General features: G+C 45.0%; 1 protein-coding gene across 7 annotated transcripts in view; it reads right to left on the bottom strand.

Moving 5' to 3' along the window:
- ATXN2 (ataxin 2) overlaps positions 1–18054 on the bottom strand; it is a 401010-nt gene that overhangs the window by 171647 nt on the left and 211309 nt on the right. For all 7 annotated transcript variants that reach the window (XM_030217312.1, XM_030217315.1, XM_030217310.1 and 4 more), the window contains one exon: positions 4705–4902. In XM_030217312.1, the coding sequence (XP_030073172.1) occupies positions 4705–4902 (198 nt within the window). The remainder of the gene's footprint in view (positions 1–4704; positions 4903–18054) is intronic.

Below are 18054 nucleotides of genomic sequence, written 5' to 3'. Positions count from 1 at the left end.
TATCCGTTCTAAACATTTCCATTCCTATGCCTCAGAATTGTACTTTCCCCACCTTTTTATCCGTTAATTCCTCTAGCATAGATATTCCTCTAATTCTCCCAGTCCAGTTCTTCACCTACTTTTTTTTTTACTTTTGTTTGGTGATTTTATTTTTATAATCATCTCATTCCCTGTCTCTGGTTCTGCTTCCCTGTGCTCTGAACTCTATTTCCAGGGCTTCCTGTCCATTCACTATTTCTTTTCTCTCCTCCTTTCTTCTTCACTTCCTGCCCTCTATTTGACTTTTGTGCTCTAATTTCTTTCATTTTTATTCCTCCTTCTCAAATCTATTTTCCAACTGTTCCCTCCATGTGCACCATCTCCCTTCCCCTTCCCTCAATGGGCAACAAATACTCCCTTATTCCTTCCCTTCCATGGGCACCATCTCCTCCTTTCCCTTCCCCTCCTCTCCATGAGCACCATCTCCTCCTTTCCCTCTACCCATGACCACTATTTTCCCTTCTCTCTTTCCTCCCCTTCCTACTATGGGCACCATCTCCCCTCTTTGATTCTTTCATTTCCCATATCCAGCACTTGTCTCTCTAAACTACCTCCCCCAAAGTCCACAATCTGTTTTTTTTCTCTTTCTCCCATCACCTCTTTTTACCTCTCCCCATAATCCAGCAGCCTTCTCTCTGCACACTTCCATTCCCTCTTCTTCTCCCTGCCCCTCGTGGCACCTGCCTTGAACTCTGCTTCTCACCCACCCAAAGCCTCTCTGTAGCATCTCGCCTCCTCTGACAGAAATTCCTCTTTCTGGGCAGGATGTCACAAAAGAGGTTTGGGGCCAGACAGCATTAAAGTTAAGTTCCGAGGGATGCGTGGGGAAGGGAGGAGGACAGCAAGAGGGAGCGTGCAGGGAGAGGTAAGAAGAGATACTGGTGGGGGGGGGGGGGAAGAGAGAGAGATGTGGACTAAGCGAGGTGGGGGGACTGCAGGAGTACAGGGCAATGCTGGAAGGAGGATGCCAGACTAGGGGGGAGGGGAGGGAGAGAGAGAGGTGCAAGAAAAGGAGGAGCTTAATGCATTAATCATATTATATTTTTTAATGTGAGAAACTTAACGTGTTAATTGCATTAATAATTAAAATGTGCAGTCCTACTTAAAAATCATGTTATACTGTATTTTCAAGGCAAAATAATGAACCAAAATAATTAATGAACAAACAGCTTTAAATCAAAAGATCATATGATAATGAAAACTGTTGTATGTCAGAAAACATCTAGATAAGATGTATGATTTAGAGGAGGAAAAAATTACAAGTTGGCATAAATAATGTATATTGGAATCAAGTCACAACAGCATTGTAAAATAGAAAGACTGTACAAATAAAGGAAGACAGACAAAAAAATATACCCTTGCAACTTTTAAAAATTTAACTGTATAAACTGAATAATCTCCAAGCTTTGAAAAAACAGGAAGACACAATCATCAATGGCATAAACTTTATGAACATTTCAGTATGCTGATGATACATTACTGGCACTTAAGAAATAATGAAAGACTATGCATAACCTGTACAACCTATGGGATGATTCCAATCATAAGCCAAGAACATAATAGCAGCCAAAATGGGTCAGACCAATGGTCCACCTAGCCCAGTATCCTATTTTCCAACAGTGGCCAAGCTAGTCACAAGTACCTGGCAGAAACCCAAATCATGGCAACATTCCATGTTACAAATCCCAGGGCAAGCAGTTGCTTCCCCATGTCTGTCTCAGTGGCAGACTATAGACTTTTATTCCAGGAGCTTGTCCAAACCTTTTTTAAACTCCAGTCTGTTCAGAATTCTGCAGCTCGACTTATTTTCCGCCAGAATCGTTATGCCCACACTAGCCCACTCCTCAAGTCACTTCACCGGCTCTCTGCCCGCTTCCGTATACAGTTCAAACTCCTATCTGACCTTTAAATGCGTCCACTCTATGACCCCTCACTATCTCTCCTCTCTCCCTACATTCCTCCCCGTGAATTCCACTCTCTGAACAAATCTCTCGTCGTCCCCCTTCTCCACCACCGCTAACTCCAGACTTTGTTCCTTTTATCTTGCAGCACCTTATGCCTGGAACTGTCTTCCCGAACCCATATGTCTAGCTCCATCTCTACCTGTTTTTAAATCTATGCTGAAAGCTCACCTTTTCACTACTGCCTTTGGCTCCTAATCGCTACTCATTTGCCCTCCTCCTCCCATATTCCTCTTTACCCTGTAATTCCCTTGCCCGTAATGTCTTGTCTGTCTGTTTTACCTAGATTGTAAGCTCTTTGAGCAGGGACTGTCTCTCTATGTCAAATGTTCAGTGCTGCGTGCGTCTGGTAGCGCTATATAAATGCTATTAGTAGTAGTAGATACGCTAACCGCTGTTACCATATCCTCCGGCAAACAGTTCCAGAGCTTAACTATTTGTTGAGTGAAAAAATATTTCCTCCTATTTGTTTTAAAAGTATAATTATGCAAAGAAATATTAATGCTGTAGAAAAATTTGCTGAACACAATGGAATTAGAACAAATTAAAGAATAGAGACATCTAGATAGCTTCTTCATAGAAAAGGTAAAATGTTTAACTGAAGTAAAAAGAATTAAGAAAGCAAAAATGACTCCTGGGTGTACATGGAGTTTCTGGAAACTTTAATTTGAAGCTAAAGAAAAGGTAAAGAGATTGTGGAGAAAATAAATGTATATGAAAAGTGATGTTATCCAAAAATGATGACGATTTGTTGTAAGGACATGGTCTTAAAATGAAAGCTGTATGAACTCAATGGAGATGGAGAAAACCTAGAAGAAGACCTGATCAAAAGAAAAAAAAACCCTAAGATTTGATGGCATATTCTCTAGTTCCAGTGGCAAAGAGCTAATTTAATGCTGGAGAGCATGATCAAGGGTAAAACAGAGAAGAAAGCAGAGAGCAAATCTGGAGCAATGTCATTAAAAATGAATGGCCTAGTGGTTAGGGTGGTGGACTTTGGTCCTGGGGAACTGAGTTCGATTCCCACTTCCGGCACAGGCAGCTCCTTGTGACTCTGGGCAAGTCACTTAACCCTCCATTGCCCCATGTAAGCCGCATTGAGCCTGCCATGAGTGGGAAAGCGTGGGGTACAAATGTAACAAAAAAAAAAAAAAACATGGGCAAAACAGAAGTAAGCTGAGCATAGAACTGGCACATCAATAACTACTGACCTCGGTATCAAAGATGGCACTCAAGCATCACACAAAGATATCTGTTTTGCCTAGCAAGTCTTATGTTTATGAGCAAAATGTGGGGACAGCAGAATATTGATCATAAATCTCAGTCTCAGAAATGTCAACAATAAGAATTTATGCAAACCAAAAAACATAGAAAAAATCCTCTGAACATCCAAATTATAAATAATTAGCAAACAAAACAGTGGAAGAAAAGACCTCATATGGGCAGCATAGTAGCTGATGTGCCAACCGACCCTTCAGTCATTACAACTTAAAGCCCTTCTTCTAATCATACCACATCTGTCTATTCATTAGCTCAGTAGAATGTAACTTCTTGGAGAGGAGAATGGATATATTTATTTATTACATTTGTACCCACATTTTCCCACCTATTTGCAGGCTCAATGTGGCTTACATAATACCGTACAGGAGTTCACCACCTCCGGTAGAGAAACAGATACAAAGTGATGATGTGGTCGAATAAGGTTCATGTGTTATAGACACATTGGGGAATCGTAGAGAGGAAGAGTTATGTAGAAACTTCTTGGAGAGGAGAATGGATATATGAAGATTTGTATCCTACTACCCACAGAGAACACCTGGCACAGGAAAGTAACTTCTCGAAGAATAAATAGGCAAGCAAGTCCTCACAACATGAGACTCATTAGCTTCAGGCTGCTTTCAATATAATAAAGAGGAATCACTATACAAGATGTTGCAACAGGCAGACACCAACATACTTTTGGTAGCAACCTGGAATAGAAAAGAAATGAGCTGGGTGGGGGGGAATTTTAGTCACCAAAGATATTCTAGAGGACTGTCTTGCCAAACTATGTCAAGAGTCCTTTTTTTTTTTTTTTTTTTTAATTTTAAACATTTTTATTGATGACTAAAACATAACAACAGTGTCACCATTACAAAAAATAAAAAATGTATAAGTAGTCAAATATTATACAATACCTTACACATTGTCACCAAATTTTTCAAAATAAATCCCTCATCCCCCTACCCCCCCCCCTTTTTTTTTAAACAGTAGTGGACTGTAAATGTATGAACTGGATGTCCATGTTGCACATTAACTATATGCTGGCTATATGAGGTCTTTTCTCCCAAAAGACTTGAATATCAATACAGCTGTGGTTTCCACTGTTTTATAACAACAAAGACTTTAAACATGTGACTCCTCAAACTTTTGCGAGTTAAACCATTTTTCTGTGTCCCTATTATTGTTTTATCAAATTTTACAAGGAAAATGGGCAAAAGTTTCAGGTTAAACTAGTTTTAATGGCCTAGTGGTTAGGGTGGTGGACTTTGGTCCTGGGGAACTGAGGAACTGAGTTCAATTCCCACTTCAGGCACAGGCAGCTCCTTGTGACTCTGGGCAAGTCACTTAACCCTCCATTGCCCCATGTAAGCCGCATTGAGCCTGCCATGAGTGGGAAAGTGTGGGGTACAAATGTAACAAAAATTAAAATTAAATTAAATACCTTCACAGGATGGGGTAAGTGCTCTGTTGGATGCAGGGCTTGCAGGCGTTGGCGACATGGCTGGAAGTGGCATGGGCACAGGCTCCGTGGAAAGGGTACTTGCTTGGGGAGAGGACAGAGGTGTTGCAGAGCCAGTGTTTCCAATACTGCTTTGTCTTGGAGATCTAGGTCTGTGTGCTTTAGGGGATAATCTTGGCACTAGAGATTCAAGTAAAAACCATCCATTAATAGGACTTTTCCAATATTACTTTACAAATTATTGCAATAAATATATTTTAAACCTCAAGAGAACAATATTCAAACACCGTTTACTCAGGTAAGAAGGTTGTCTAAAAACTGTCCACCCTTTTTCCCAGGTAAAGAACGTGTAGGACCAACAGCAAGAATTTTTTTAAAAGGAAGGCAGGCTCAGGACAGAATCAGGTCAGGGAAGGCAAAAACAAGATTAGCTCTGAATTTTCAAAATGATACATATTACTTTTTATGGATAAAGGTATCTGCAGAAACAGCAGGTGCTAATCTATGGGAGTACTCTTTTCCGAGCATTATTAAAAAGGGAAAGAATATATGTATAGTCTCTTTGAGAAGTAGTACAAAATCTTTGGGTAGATATATCCAGGGAATTTGAATTTGTATCTACCTGCAGTTTTGAAAGTTACCCTGAAAATTTCATTTATATAATGATTTACCAAGTTACTTACCTGTAACAGGTGATCTCTGAGAGGATACATGCCCTCACGGCATGGGTGACTTCACCGACTGAGCCTACATACAGGAAGCTATTCCAGCTTACTGTAACTAAAAACGTTTAAGCCACCTCATCGTGAATGTGTGCTATTTTCCACCTACCACTGGTACACTGGACCACCTCAGTTTATTCATTAGTTGAGTAGAATGTAACTCCTTGGGGAGGAGGATGGATATATGAAGATTTGTGTCCTACTATCCACAGAGAACACCTGCTACAGGAAAGTAACTTGGTTTTCTCAAAGAATAAATAGGCAAGCAAGTCCTCATAACATGAGATTCCTTAGCTTCAGGCTGCTTTCAATATAAAAAAAAGAGGAATCATTACACAAGGTGTTGAAACAGGCAGACACGAACATATTTTTGGCAGCAAGTAGCCCTTTCCATATTTTTCCCTTTTTTTTTGGAAGTAAACCTGGAACAGAAAAGAAATGAGGGGCGGGCGGGGGGGGGGGGGGGGAGGAGGGAGGATTCTAGTCACCAAAGATATTCTGGAGGACTGTCTGACCAACCTACTGTTGACAGTAGCCCCCTCCTGTTGACAGTAGCCCCCTCCTGTTAAAGTGAAAAGAAACGAAGTTGTGTGGATTTTCTAACAGTTGTAATCTGCTCTAAGTAAAAGGCTAAGGCTCTCTTGAATCCAATAAATGTAGTGTGCTTTCACCTTTGTGGTTGTGAGGCCTGAGAAAAAAATATATTGGCAGAACAATCAACTGGTTAAAACAAAATTCCAACACAACATTTGGAAAGAACATAAAGTGTGCAGAATCACTGTGTTGAATAGTTTAGTGTAAGGTGGATCAATTACTAGAGTCTGAAGCTCACTTACTCTGCATGCTGAAGTTACCGCCACCAAAAGCAAGACCTTGCAGGTCAGGTACTTCAGTTCACAGGTATAGTGACCCAAAAGAAACTTTCAACAGCTGGGCTAGGACAGTGCTGAGATCGCATGACACTGTAGGAGGCTTCAATACAAGTACGCCTGGCACAGAGCAAACAACCAAAGACTGTACAGAGATGGGTTTACCTTCTACGTGATGGTGATGAGCTTCAACTGCTCTAAGGTGTACCCCAAGAGGAGCTGGTTTTCAAACCCAACTCATTCAGATGTAAAAGGTATTCGAACTGTTTTTGTGTTGGATAGTTGAAGGGATCTAGAGCTTGCCCCTCCTAACAGCCAAGTTATGAAGGCAAGGGGATCAAAGTTGAGATGAAACAGAGCCCTGGAGCCAAAGCTGAATTAAGGCATAGGCAAACTAGGCACGTGCCTCAGGCCCAAAGGTTTAGGGGGGCCCTGTCAAATGTGCTCAGAATTCAGGAAGCTAAGCTTGCCAACTGTCTGGATTTTTTCAGGATTCTAAAAATGTACACATTACTGTTTGAAAGCCAGAAGGATGGCTAAGTGTGTGGATATTTTTCAGAGTTTAGTCCATGACAACTCTCCAATGCTCCCCCTTTCCAGTGGAAGAATGCAGCCAATGGGAAAGCTCTACACAGGGTCTTTGGAGAGAATCAGTGAGTGTTCTTGGGGAGGGGGTGGGGAGATTTTGTTCCAAAGGAGGGGAAGTATGAAGGGTCTGCTGTCTGCTGAGGAAAAGAACAGGCAGCAAATACCAGAATTTTACATGATGGCGGGCAGACCTCATGGAAGGCTGCCTGAATGAGCACATGAGCAGCAGGACAGCACTAGAAAAGACAGCTAGAAAGTGCATGTCATGTACTTGTGGATGTTTCTGTGTATCTGGTGAGGATAGTCTCACAGAAATATGAAGCTTCCCTTTGAAACCTGGGCAGGATTGGGGAAGTTCACTGATACAAACATACCTGTGTACATACCAAGTGAAGGGAATTTTTCAACCCAGGGAATTTACCCTGTTAACTAATAAATTAATAGGACAAATTCCTTTGAACACTGTCCTAATACTGCCTTCCTCACTGCCTATATTTCAGAAGTATAAGAAAATAAGCTAAAATATTTTATTTTGCTTTTCCATTTGTGAACCTTTTTCACACGTAAAACTTTGTAAATTTATATCTTGGACTACTGCCCTTAAATCTCATCGGGCAGTCCATCCTTGGAATCTCAGGTTTGTATCAGAGGCAGAGAGTGGAATATGACTTACCCAGCTTCCCTAGTTCTGAGCCCACTGCTGTACAGTTGCCAAATTGTCCAGCTGCAGTCCAGGAAGGAAACCTTTTGGCCAGTCCTGTTTTTGAAATCTTTTTGTAGTCTCCAATATCATCAATTGAAATCAGCACTTCAGGTCCCATAATGTACCAGGATAGGGTTGAAGAAATCCAGGACCGATTCGGAACTGCGTAACTTGGCAGCTCTCCTTCTCTACCCATTAAGCCTCTCCATTCAAAGCATTTGCTTGCATAATCCCTACACTCACTCATAATTACTGCTATCATATCAACAGCTAGGCTCTGCACTTTTCCCTGCTACTTCTGGAGAGATGATAGTAGGGGATGGGGGTCCCTGGTAGGGGGGGCCCACAAATATATGTTTGCCTAGGGCCCAATATAATGTTAATCCGGCCCTGCCTGCAGCTTGCATGATCAGCTATACGGGGCTCTCTTATAGAAAGTTTCAGAACAAGAGAGAACCAGACTTGTCTTGGCCCATATGAGGCTATGAGAATTATGGTTTCCCAGTCCAAGTTTCAGGAGAGTTTCACTATCATGGGTATTGGAGGATATGTGTACAGAAGACCCATCCCCCAATCTAGAAGGAAGGCATCCAGATCTAGTTTGTCATGTGTCCCTTTCCTGAAGCACAACTAAAGGAACCTTCCTATTCAGAAGGGCAGTGAATAGATCCACTAAAGGGGTACCCCACCCTGAAAAATCCATCTGGGCCACTCCCCCATCCAAGAACCACTCGTTTGGTTGACACACACGACTGAATTTCTCTGCCAGGGTGTCATCTGTGTCCACTACTACTACTAATCAGTTCTACAGCGCTACTAGGCGTACCCAGCGCTGTGCACATTATATATAGGTACTTTCTCTATACCTAGGGGGCTCACAATCTAGTTTCTTGTACCTGGGACAATTGAGGGTTAAGTGACTTGCCCAAGGTCACAAGGGCTGCAGTGGGAATCGAACCCAGGTTGCCAGGATCAAAGCCCGCTGCACTAACCATTAGGCTACTCCTCCATCTAAACATTGATGATTGGAAACGGAGCAAAAGCAATGTTACTTGAGTTGCCATTACATACAAAGAGTAGCAGGGGGAATTGAACCCAGTTTGTCAAGGTCAGAGGGTATTGTGCCAGTCACTGTGCTATACCTGCAGTCCACCAGGTACATAGCTCTGAGGGTCATTCTCATTATACATTTTGACAGTCTCCCAGCAGAGGAGATACAACCCTCTTCCTCCCTGCTTGTTGATGTACTACATTGCAATTTGATTGTCAGTTTGAATCAATATAATTTGTTGACCTACTGTTCATTGAAATCCAAGTTTTCCAAACCACTCTCAATTCTAGGAAATTTATCTGATGAAGTTCCGCCTGGGAGGACCATAACTTCCGAGTTTGAAACCCATGTACACTACCTCCCAATCTCAGTTTGGATGCATGTGTCATAAGTATTGTTTGAAATGATGAAAGTTGGAAGGGGACACCATTTGCCAGACTGGATTGAACTGTCCACAAAAAGTCCCAGAGGGGTTTCATGACAGATATGATATTTCAGAGGAAGTGTTTCCAAAGTCCGAGAGGGTGTCACCTAGGCAATCAACTAGTGATCATCATACAATATGGTTTCATATAAGAACAAAAGCAGACACAAAAATCAAAGTACTGAATTTCAGATATGCTGATTTTAGTAAAATGGGAGAACACCTGAAGAAGGAGCTAACAGCATGGGTAGGCACAGGAGAAATGGAAGTGCAGTGGTCCAAGCTGAAAGCTGCTATAAATATGGCAATAGAACTTTATACAAAGAAAGTAAACAAAAACAAGAGAAAAAGGAAGCCTGTAAGTTCTCCAAAATAAGTGGCTGAAAAAAATAAGGACAAAAGAGGCTGCATGCAAGAAATATAGCAGAACACAACAAGAGGATCACAGAAAAGATTACCAGATTAAACTCAAAGATGCAAAGAGGGAAATACAGCTCGCGAAAGCACAGGCAGAAGACAAAATGGCTAAGGATGTAAAGAGAGGTGACAAGATCTTTTTCAGATAATTGGGGTAAGGAGAAAAGCAAGGAATAGATTTGTAAGACTGAAAGATGTTGAGAACAGCAATGTGGAAAGTGATGAGAGAAAAACAAATGCGTTAAACATATTTTTCTTCTGTGTTCACAGAAGAAAATTCAGGAGACGGACCACAGTCGGCAGCCAATGGTTTATATGGGAATGGAGTGGACACTGCACCATTCACGGAAGAATATTTATAAACAAATTGAAAATCTGAAAATGGACAAAGCTATGGGGCCAGATGGGATTTATCCCAGGATACCGAGGGAGCTCAGAGTAATCCTGGCGGGACCTCTTAAGGATTTAACAGATCATTAGAGACGGGAGACGTTCCACAGGATTGGCAGATGTGGTCCCTCTTCCCAAAAGCGGAGACAGAGAAGAAGTGGGAAACTACAGGCTGGTAAGCCTCACGTCAGTAGTAGGAAAGATAATGGAGTCGCTACAGGAAAAGATAGTTAACTTTCTAGAATCCAATGGGTTGCAGGATCCGAGGTAAAATGGCTTTATCAAAGGAAAATCCTGACAAACTAATCTGACTGATTTCTTTGACTGGGTGACCAAAGAACTGGATAAGGACATGCACTAGCCTTTGATACAATTCCTCACAGAAGCCTCATGAATAAGCTGAGAGGGCTGAACTTAGGACCCAAAGTGGTGAACCGACATGTGACAGAGTGGTGGTAAATGGAATCCGGTCAGAGGAAAGGAAGGTGAGAAGTGAAATGTCTCAGGGGTCGGTACTGGGGGTCGATTCTGTATATTTTTGAGCGACGTCACTAAAGGGTTAGAAAGAAAAGTGCAGCTTCTTGCGGATGACACAAAGATAACCAACAGATTGGACATCCCAGAGGGAGTAGAAACCATGAGAAGAGATCTACAAAAATTTGAAGAATAGTCAAAGGTCTGGCAGTTAAAATTTAATCCCACTTACACACACATGGTACCCTTTCCCTCTACTGGCGAAACATGGTTCCACGTATATAGGCCAAACCAGACGTAGGATTAAGCAATGAATTGCTGAATATCTAAGCAATTTGCGAGTTTGTAAAAATGAAGTTCCATTAGTGGACCATTGGGAGCGTTATCATCATGTAGAGAATGATCTGTGATTTGTTATGTTAACACAAGCTAATTTACCTAGAGGGGGGTAACATCTCAGCTATTTTAATTAGAAAAGAACAAAGATTTATTTTCTCCTGGGATATGGTAGCCCTGTGAGGTTTAAACAGGGAGATTGAGTGGTTGACAATATAGACAGGGGATTTAACCAAGTAGAGTCAGAAGTTGGGTTGGCCAATGGGGAAAAGATAGCCTAGATATATTGAGCACATGCGCCGGCATCTTTTGAGGCTGTGTAGAGTTGGGAGCGAACAATTCCTTTCTAAGGTTAGTTGAAAAACGTTTTATAGAAGATTCTGATTGACTTATCTAAACACATTTTTATAATGATACGATATGATTTGAGTGGTTGACAATACAGACAGGGGGTTTAACTAATCACAGTCAGAACTTGGGTTAGCCAATGTGGAAAGGTTAGCCTAGATGTATTAAGAACTGTAAGTATATGCCTTCGGAGACATCTGGTGGTAAGTTATATATGGTTTGTTGTTTTTGGTGTATTGTAGGTGAAGAAATTTTAGTTGTGTTTGCGTGTATAACTTGATAGTACTGTTTAGGTGCTAATATGTCTTCCCCATTAGAACAAGTAAGTTTGCAGTATCCCCTATATAAAGATGACTTAGTCAACTTAACCCATTTCTCTGAATATTTGACTAAGAAAGACTCACAATTCCAGTGGCCTAAAGAAGGTACTCTGGAGACATGTTCGTTGCTTACTCTTTTGAACATCTTAGAGCAGGAGAAAAAGGGGAAGTTTTTAATTGATCATTTAAAATAAGCATGTGCCAGCATCCTGTGAGGGTGTGGAGTTGGCGCAGACAATTCCCTTCTAAGGTTAGTGAAAAAAGTTTTACAGAAGATTCTGATTGACTTATCTGCATACATTTTTGTAATGATACAATATGATTTGAGCATTGCAATTGACTTGACTGTTTTTAGTTCTGCTCTCCAGGTCAGGAACAGAAGAATAATTTTGGACATGCCACTTGATTTCACATAATCACTAGTGCTCCACTGGAATGAACAGTCATTCTCAACATATGAATATTGCCCATCTAAGAAGAACCCGCCTAGCAGATAAGCGATTCCCATCTTGTGAATATGAGCTTTGGACAGTCACAATTTGAGCCTCCAATTTACCACACAAGTGCTTTGGATAGTTCAAATAAATCTTGGACATTTTATAAACTGTTTTTGGACACTGAATAATTTTTTTGGCAGGCAGGCACGGATATTCGAGTGCAATGATGTAGTGATGGTTGACAATAAGTGTTTTTTTTAATTTACTAATCGGAAATAAGCAAATGTGTTAGTTGATAGTATATATAAGTGAAGCTTCAAAGCATTTCAATGACAGTTTAGCAAGGTGGGGGTGGGTAGGAGGTATGCATGGGTACATCAAAGCATTTCATTTCATTGATAGTCTAACAGGATGGGTGTGGGTAGTTGAGAGGAGAGTGATAAACAGAGAAATACAACTTTATGGTTTATAATGGGCTAGAAACAGGACCAGAACACTGCACCAGTGATTTCACGGTAAGAATCCTGAAAGGTAACTTTAAAACAATACAGGAACGTAAGACCTTTGAAGTCAGAATGATTGAATATTTTGACACCCAACAGACAGGACTTAACAAGGATCTGGGTTTTCTATCCCATTATAAACCATAAAGTTGTATTTCTCTGTTTATCATTCTCCTCTCAACTACCCACACCCATCCTGTTAGACTATCAATGAAATGAAATGCTTTGATGTACCCATGCATACCTCCTACCCATCCCCACCTTGCTAGATTGTCATTGAAATGCTTTGAAGCTTCACTTATATATACTATCAACTAACACATTTGCTTATTTCCGATCTGACGAAGAAGGGTAACCTTCAAAAGCTAATCAAGAAATGTATTATGTCCAATAAAAAAGGTATCATCTTATTTTCTTTTCCATGTTTTATTTTGTTTGATTTCTATTGATAACCTTTAAGAGTGGACTAACACGGCTACCACACCTCTCTACTTGAAATTTACTGAAAGCTTTAGCTTTCATGTGAGACACTCGGTTTGCAATGATCACTCTGAGCATCAAACACAAAAATGTATAAGTTTTAGTATATTTGATAAAGCGAATGCTACATACCTGTAGAAGGTATTCTCCGAGGACAGCAGGCTGATTGTTCTCACTGATGGGTTGACGTCCTCGGCAGCCCCCTCCATCGGAAAGTTTACTAGCAAAGGCCTTTGCTAGTCCTCGCGCGCCCATGCGCACCGCGCATGCGCGGCCGTCTTCCCGCCCGAAACCGGCTCGAGCCGGCCAGTCCAGTATGTAGCAAGACAATACACTTCAAGGGAAGACAACTCCAAAGGGGAGGCGGGCGGGTTTGTGAGAACAATCAGCCTGCTGTCCTCGGAGAATACCTTCTACAGGTATGTAGCATTCGCTTTCTCCGAGGACAAGCAGGCTGCTTGTTCTCACTGATGGGGTATCCCTAGCCCCCAGGCTCACTCAAAACAACAACCATGGTCAATTGGGCCTCGCAACGTAAAGAGATTGACCTAAAAAAATTTACCAACTAACTGAGAGTGCAGCCTGGAACAGAACAAACAGGGCCCTCGGGGGGTGGAGTTGGATCCTAAAGCCCAAACAGGTTCTGAAGAACTGACTGCCCGAACCGACTGTCGCGTCGGGTATCCTGCTGCAGGCAGTAATGAGATGTGAATGTGTGGACAGATGACCACGTCGCAGCTTTGCAAATTTCTTCAATGGAGGCTGACTTCAAGTGGGCTACCGACGCAGCCATGGCTCTAACATTATGAGCCGTGACATGACCCTCAAGAGCCAGCCCCGCCTGGGCGTAAGTGAAGGAAATGCAATCTGCTAGCCAATTGGAAATGGTGCGTTTCCCTACAGCCACTCCCCTCCTATTGGGATCAAAAGAAACAAACAATTGGGCGGACTGTCTGTGGGGCTGTGTCCGCTCCAGATAGAAGGCCAATGCTCTCTTGCAGTCCAATGTGTGCAGCTGACGTTCAGCAGGGCAGGAATGAGGACGGGGAAAGAATGTTGGCAAGACAATTGACTGGTTCAGATGGAACTCCGACACGACCTTTGGCAAGAACTTAGGGTGAGTGCGGAGGACTACTCTGTTATGATGAAATTTGGTGTAAGGGGCCTGGGCTACCAGGGCCTGAAGCTCACTGACTCTACGAGCTGAAGTAACTGCCACCAAGAAAATGACCTTCCAGGTCAAGTACTTCAGATGGCAGGAATTCAGTGGCTCAAAAGGAGGTTTCATCAGCTGGGTGAGAACGACATTGAGATCCCATGACACTGTAGGAGGCTTGACAGGGGGCTTTGACAAAAGCAAACCTCTCATGAAGTGAACAACTAAAGGCTGTCCTGAGATCGGCTTACCTTCCACACGGTAATGGTATGCACTGATTGCACTAAGGTGAACCCTTACAGAGTTGGTCTTGAGACCAGACTCAGACAAGTACAGAAGGTATTCAAGCAGGGTCTGTGTAGGACAAGAGCGAGGATCTAGGGCCTTGCTGTCACACCAGACGGCAAACCTCCTCCAATGGAAGAAGTAACTTCTCTTAGTGGAGTCTTTCCTGGAAGCAAGCAAGATGCGGGAGACACCCTCTGACAGACCCAAAGAGGCAAAGTCTACGCCCTCAACATCCAGGCCGTGAGAGCCAGAGACTGGAGGTTGGGATGCAGAAGCGCCCCCTCGTCCTGTGTGATGAGGGTCGGAAAACACTCCAATCTCCACGGTTCTTCGGAGGATAACTCCAGAAGAAGGGGGAACCAGATCTGACGCGGCCAAAAAGGAGCAATCAGAATCATGGTGCCTCGGTCTTGCTTGAGTTTCAACAAAGTCCTCCCCACCAGAGGGATAATTTGGTGGGACAGCCGATCTCTGAAAGCCTTCAGAGCGTTCCAGATCGCTCGCAACTCCAGAAGATTGATCTGTAGATCGCGTTCTTGGAGGGACCAACTTCCTTGGGTGTGAAGCCCATCGACATGAGCTCCCCATCCCAGGAGAGACGCATCCGTGGTCAGCACTTTTTGTGGCTGAGGAATTTGGAAGGGACGTCCCAGATGGATGTCGGCTATGCTCTGCTGGAGCCAGTCAAAAGCTCGCCCCTTGCTTTTGCTGGGGAGCCGCGGGGCCTTGCTGAGGCGCACGCTGCTGACGAGAGCGAGCGCGCTGGGGCTTAGCCTGGGCCGCAGGCTGTCGGGAAGGAGGATTGTACCTACACTTACCAGAAGCATAGGGACCAGTCTTCCTTCCCCCGAAAAATCTTCTACCTGTAGAGGTAGAGGCTGAAGGCTGCCGGCGGGAGAACTTGTCGAATGCGGTGTCCCGCTGGTGGAGAGACTCTACCACCTGCTCGACTTTTTCTCCAAAAATGTTGTCCGCACGGCAAGGCGAGTCCGCAATCCGCTGCTGGAGTCTATTCTCCAGGTCGGCGGCACGCAGCCATGAGAGCCTGCGCATCACCACACCTTGAGCAGCGGCCCTGGACGCAACATCAAAAGTGTCATAAACTCCTCTGGCCAGGAATTTTCTGCATGCCTTCAGCTGCCTGACCACCTCCTGAAAAGGCTTGGCTTGATCAGGGGGAAGAGCATCAACCAAGCCCGCCAACTGCCGCACATTGTTCCGCATGTGTATGCTCGTGTAGAGCTGGTAAGACTGGATCTTGGCCACGAGCATAGAAGAATGGTAGGCCTTCCTCCCAAAGGAGTCTAAGGTTCTAGGGTCTTTGCCCGGGGGCGCCGAAGCATGTTCCCTAGAACTCTTAGCCTTCTTTAGGGCCAGATGCACAACTCCAGAGTCATGAGGCAACTGAGTGCGCATCAGCTCTGGGTCCCCATGGATCCGGTACTGGGACTCAATCTTTTTGGGAATGTGGGGATTACTTAGTGGCTTGGTCCAGTTCGCAAGCAATGTCTTTTTCAGGACATGGTGCAAGGGAACAGTGGACGCTTCCTTAGGTGGAGAAGGATAGTCCAGGAGCTCAAACATTTCAGCCCTGGGCTCGTCCTCCACAACCACCGGGAAGGGGATGGCCGTAGACATCTCCCGGACAAAGGAAGCAAAAGACAGACTCTCGGGAGGAGAAAGCTGTCTCTCAGGAGAGGGAGTGGGATCAGAAGGAAGACCCTCAGACTCCTCGTCAGAGAAATATCTGGGGTCCTCCTCTTCCTCCCACGAGGCCTCACCCTCGGTGTCAGACAAGTTCACGAACCTGCGTCTGCAACCTCGCCCTACTCGACTCGGTGGAACCCCGTCCACGGTGGGGGCGTCGAGAGGTAGACTCCCTCGCCCGCATCGGCGAAGCTCCCTCCACCGACGTAGTCGGGGAGCCTTCCTGGGAGGTGGCCGCTGCCGGCACCGCACGCGGTACCGACGTCGGGGACCTCAACCCGGGCGATGGGCCAGCCGGCGCCACGCTCGACGGTACCGGCGGCGCAAGCACCGCCGGTACCGGAGGGGTAGGGCGCAACAGCTCTCCCAGAATCTCTGGGAGAACGGCCCGGAGGCTCTCGTTTAGAGCGGCTGCAGAGAAAGGCTGAGAGGTCGATGCAGGCGTCGACGTCAGAACCTGTTCCGGGCGAGGAGGCTGCTCCGGGCTGTCCAGAGTGGAGCGCATCGACACCTCCTGAACAGAGGGTGAGCGGTCCTCTCGGTGCCGATGCCTGCTGGGTGCCGAATCCCTCGGCGACCCAGAGCTCTCGGTACCGACATGGGGAGGAGACCGGTGTCGATGCTTCTTCGACTTCTTCCGAAGCATGTCACCGGAGCTCCCCGGCACCGACGAGGAGGACGTAGAATCCATCCGTCGCTTCCTCGGGGCCGAGACCGAAGAAGGTCGATCCCGGGGGGGCTGTACCGCAGGAGCCCTCAGGGTAGGAGGAGACCCACCCGAAGGCTCACCGCCACCAGCAGGGGAATGGACAGCCCTCACCTGCACTCCTGACGATGCACCTCCGTCCGACGACATCAGCAGACGAAGTCTCGGTACCACCGACGTCGATGCAGTCGCCCGATGCCTCGGCGCCGATGCAGAGGTTCGATGCCTCGATGCAGTCGATGAAGCGGCAGCCAAGGAAGATGGTCCGGACGCTGACGACGTCGATGCACTCAATGCCTCCGGTGCCGATGCCGACGAAGAGCCCGAGAACAAAACGTTCCACTGGGCTAATCTCGCTACCTGAGTCCGCCTTTGTAACAGGGAACACAGACTGCAGTTCTGAGGGCGGTGCTGGGCCCCTAGACACTGAAGACACGCAGAGTGCCTATCAGTGAGCGAGATTACCCGGGCGCACTGGGTGCACTTCTTGAAGCCGCTGGAAGGCTTCGATGTCATGGGCGGAAAAATCACGCCGGCGAAATCAAAAGCCGAAATGGCGAAAATTGAAGCACCAAAATTTAGAGGGAGAAAAATCTCGACCGAGGCCAAAAGAGGCCTACCCCGACAACGAAAGAAAACTTACGGGGCAAAAACTGAGAAATACGGGAAAGGCAGAAAACCCGAAAGGGTCTTCCGGAACACTACCGGAGCGCTTCCCGAACTTTTTCAAGGAAAAACAGCAAAAAAACACGTCGAAAAGGACGCGCGAGGTCGACTCTCTGGGGCACGAACGGCGTAACACGACCGTACCGAGCGCGGACGAAAGAAGACTGGCCGGCTCGAGCCGGTTTCGGGCGGGAAGACGGCCGCGCATGCGCGGTGCGCATGGGCGCGCGAGGACTAGCAAAGGCCTTTGCTAGTAAACTTTCCGATGGAGGGGGCTGCCGAGGACGTCAACCCATCAGTGAGAACAAGCAGCCTGCTTGTCCTCGGAGAATTTAAATTTATTTAAAATTAATATATATTTTTTTTAAATAGTTTTGGGAAGTTAAAATTTAATGCCAAGAAGTGCAGCACGATGCACTTGAGGAGCAGAAATCCAAAAGAGATGTACCAGATAGGAGGAGAAAGATAAGCACAACTCGGGGAACAAGGCCTTAGGGTGATGGTGTCTGAGGAGCTCAAGGTGACGAAACAATCTGACAAGGCAGTGGCTACGGCCAGAAGGATACTTGGCTGCACAGAAAAGGGTATAACCAACAGAAGAAAGGAGGTGTTGATGCCCATGTACAAGTCGTTGGTGAGGCCCCACTTGGAGTACTGTGTTAAGTTTTGGAGGTCGTATCTTGCTAAGGACATAAAAAAAACTTGAAGTGGTTCAGAGAAAAGCGATGAAAATGGTATGAAGTTTGT

Source organism: Microcaecilia unicolor, chromosome 11 (assembly GCF_901765095.1).
Source record: "Microcaecilia unicolor chromosome 11, aMicUni1.1, whole genome shotgun sequence".
Lineage (NCBI taxonomy): Eukaryota > Metazoa > Chordata > Amphibia > Gymnophiona > Siphonopidae > Microcaecilia > Microcaecilia unicolor.
This window is presented reverse-complemented; position numbering and strand designations above follow the sequence as displayed.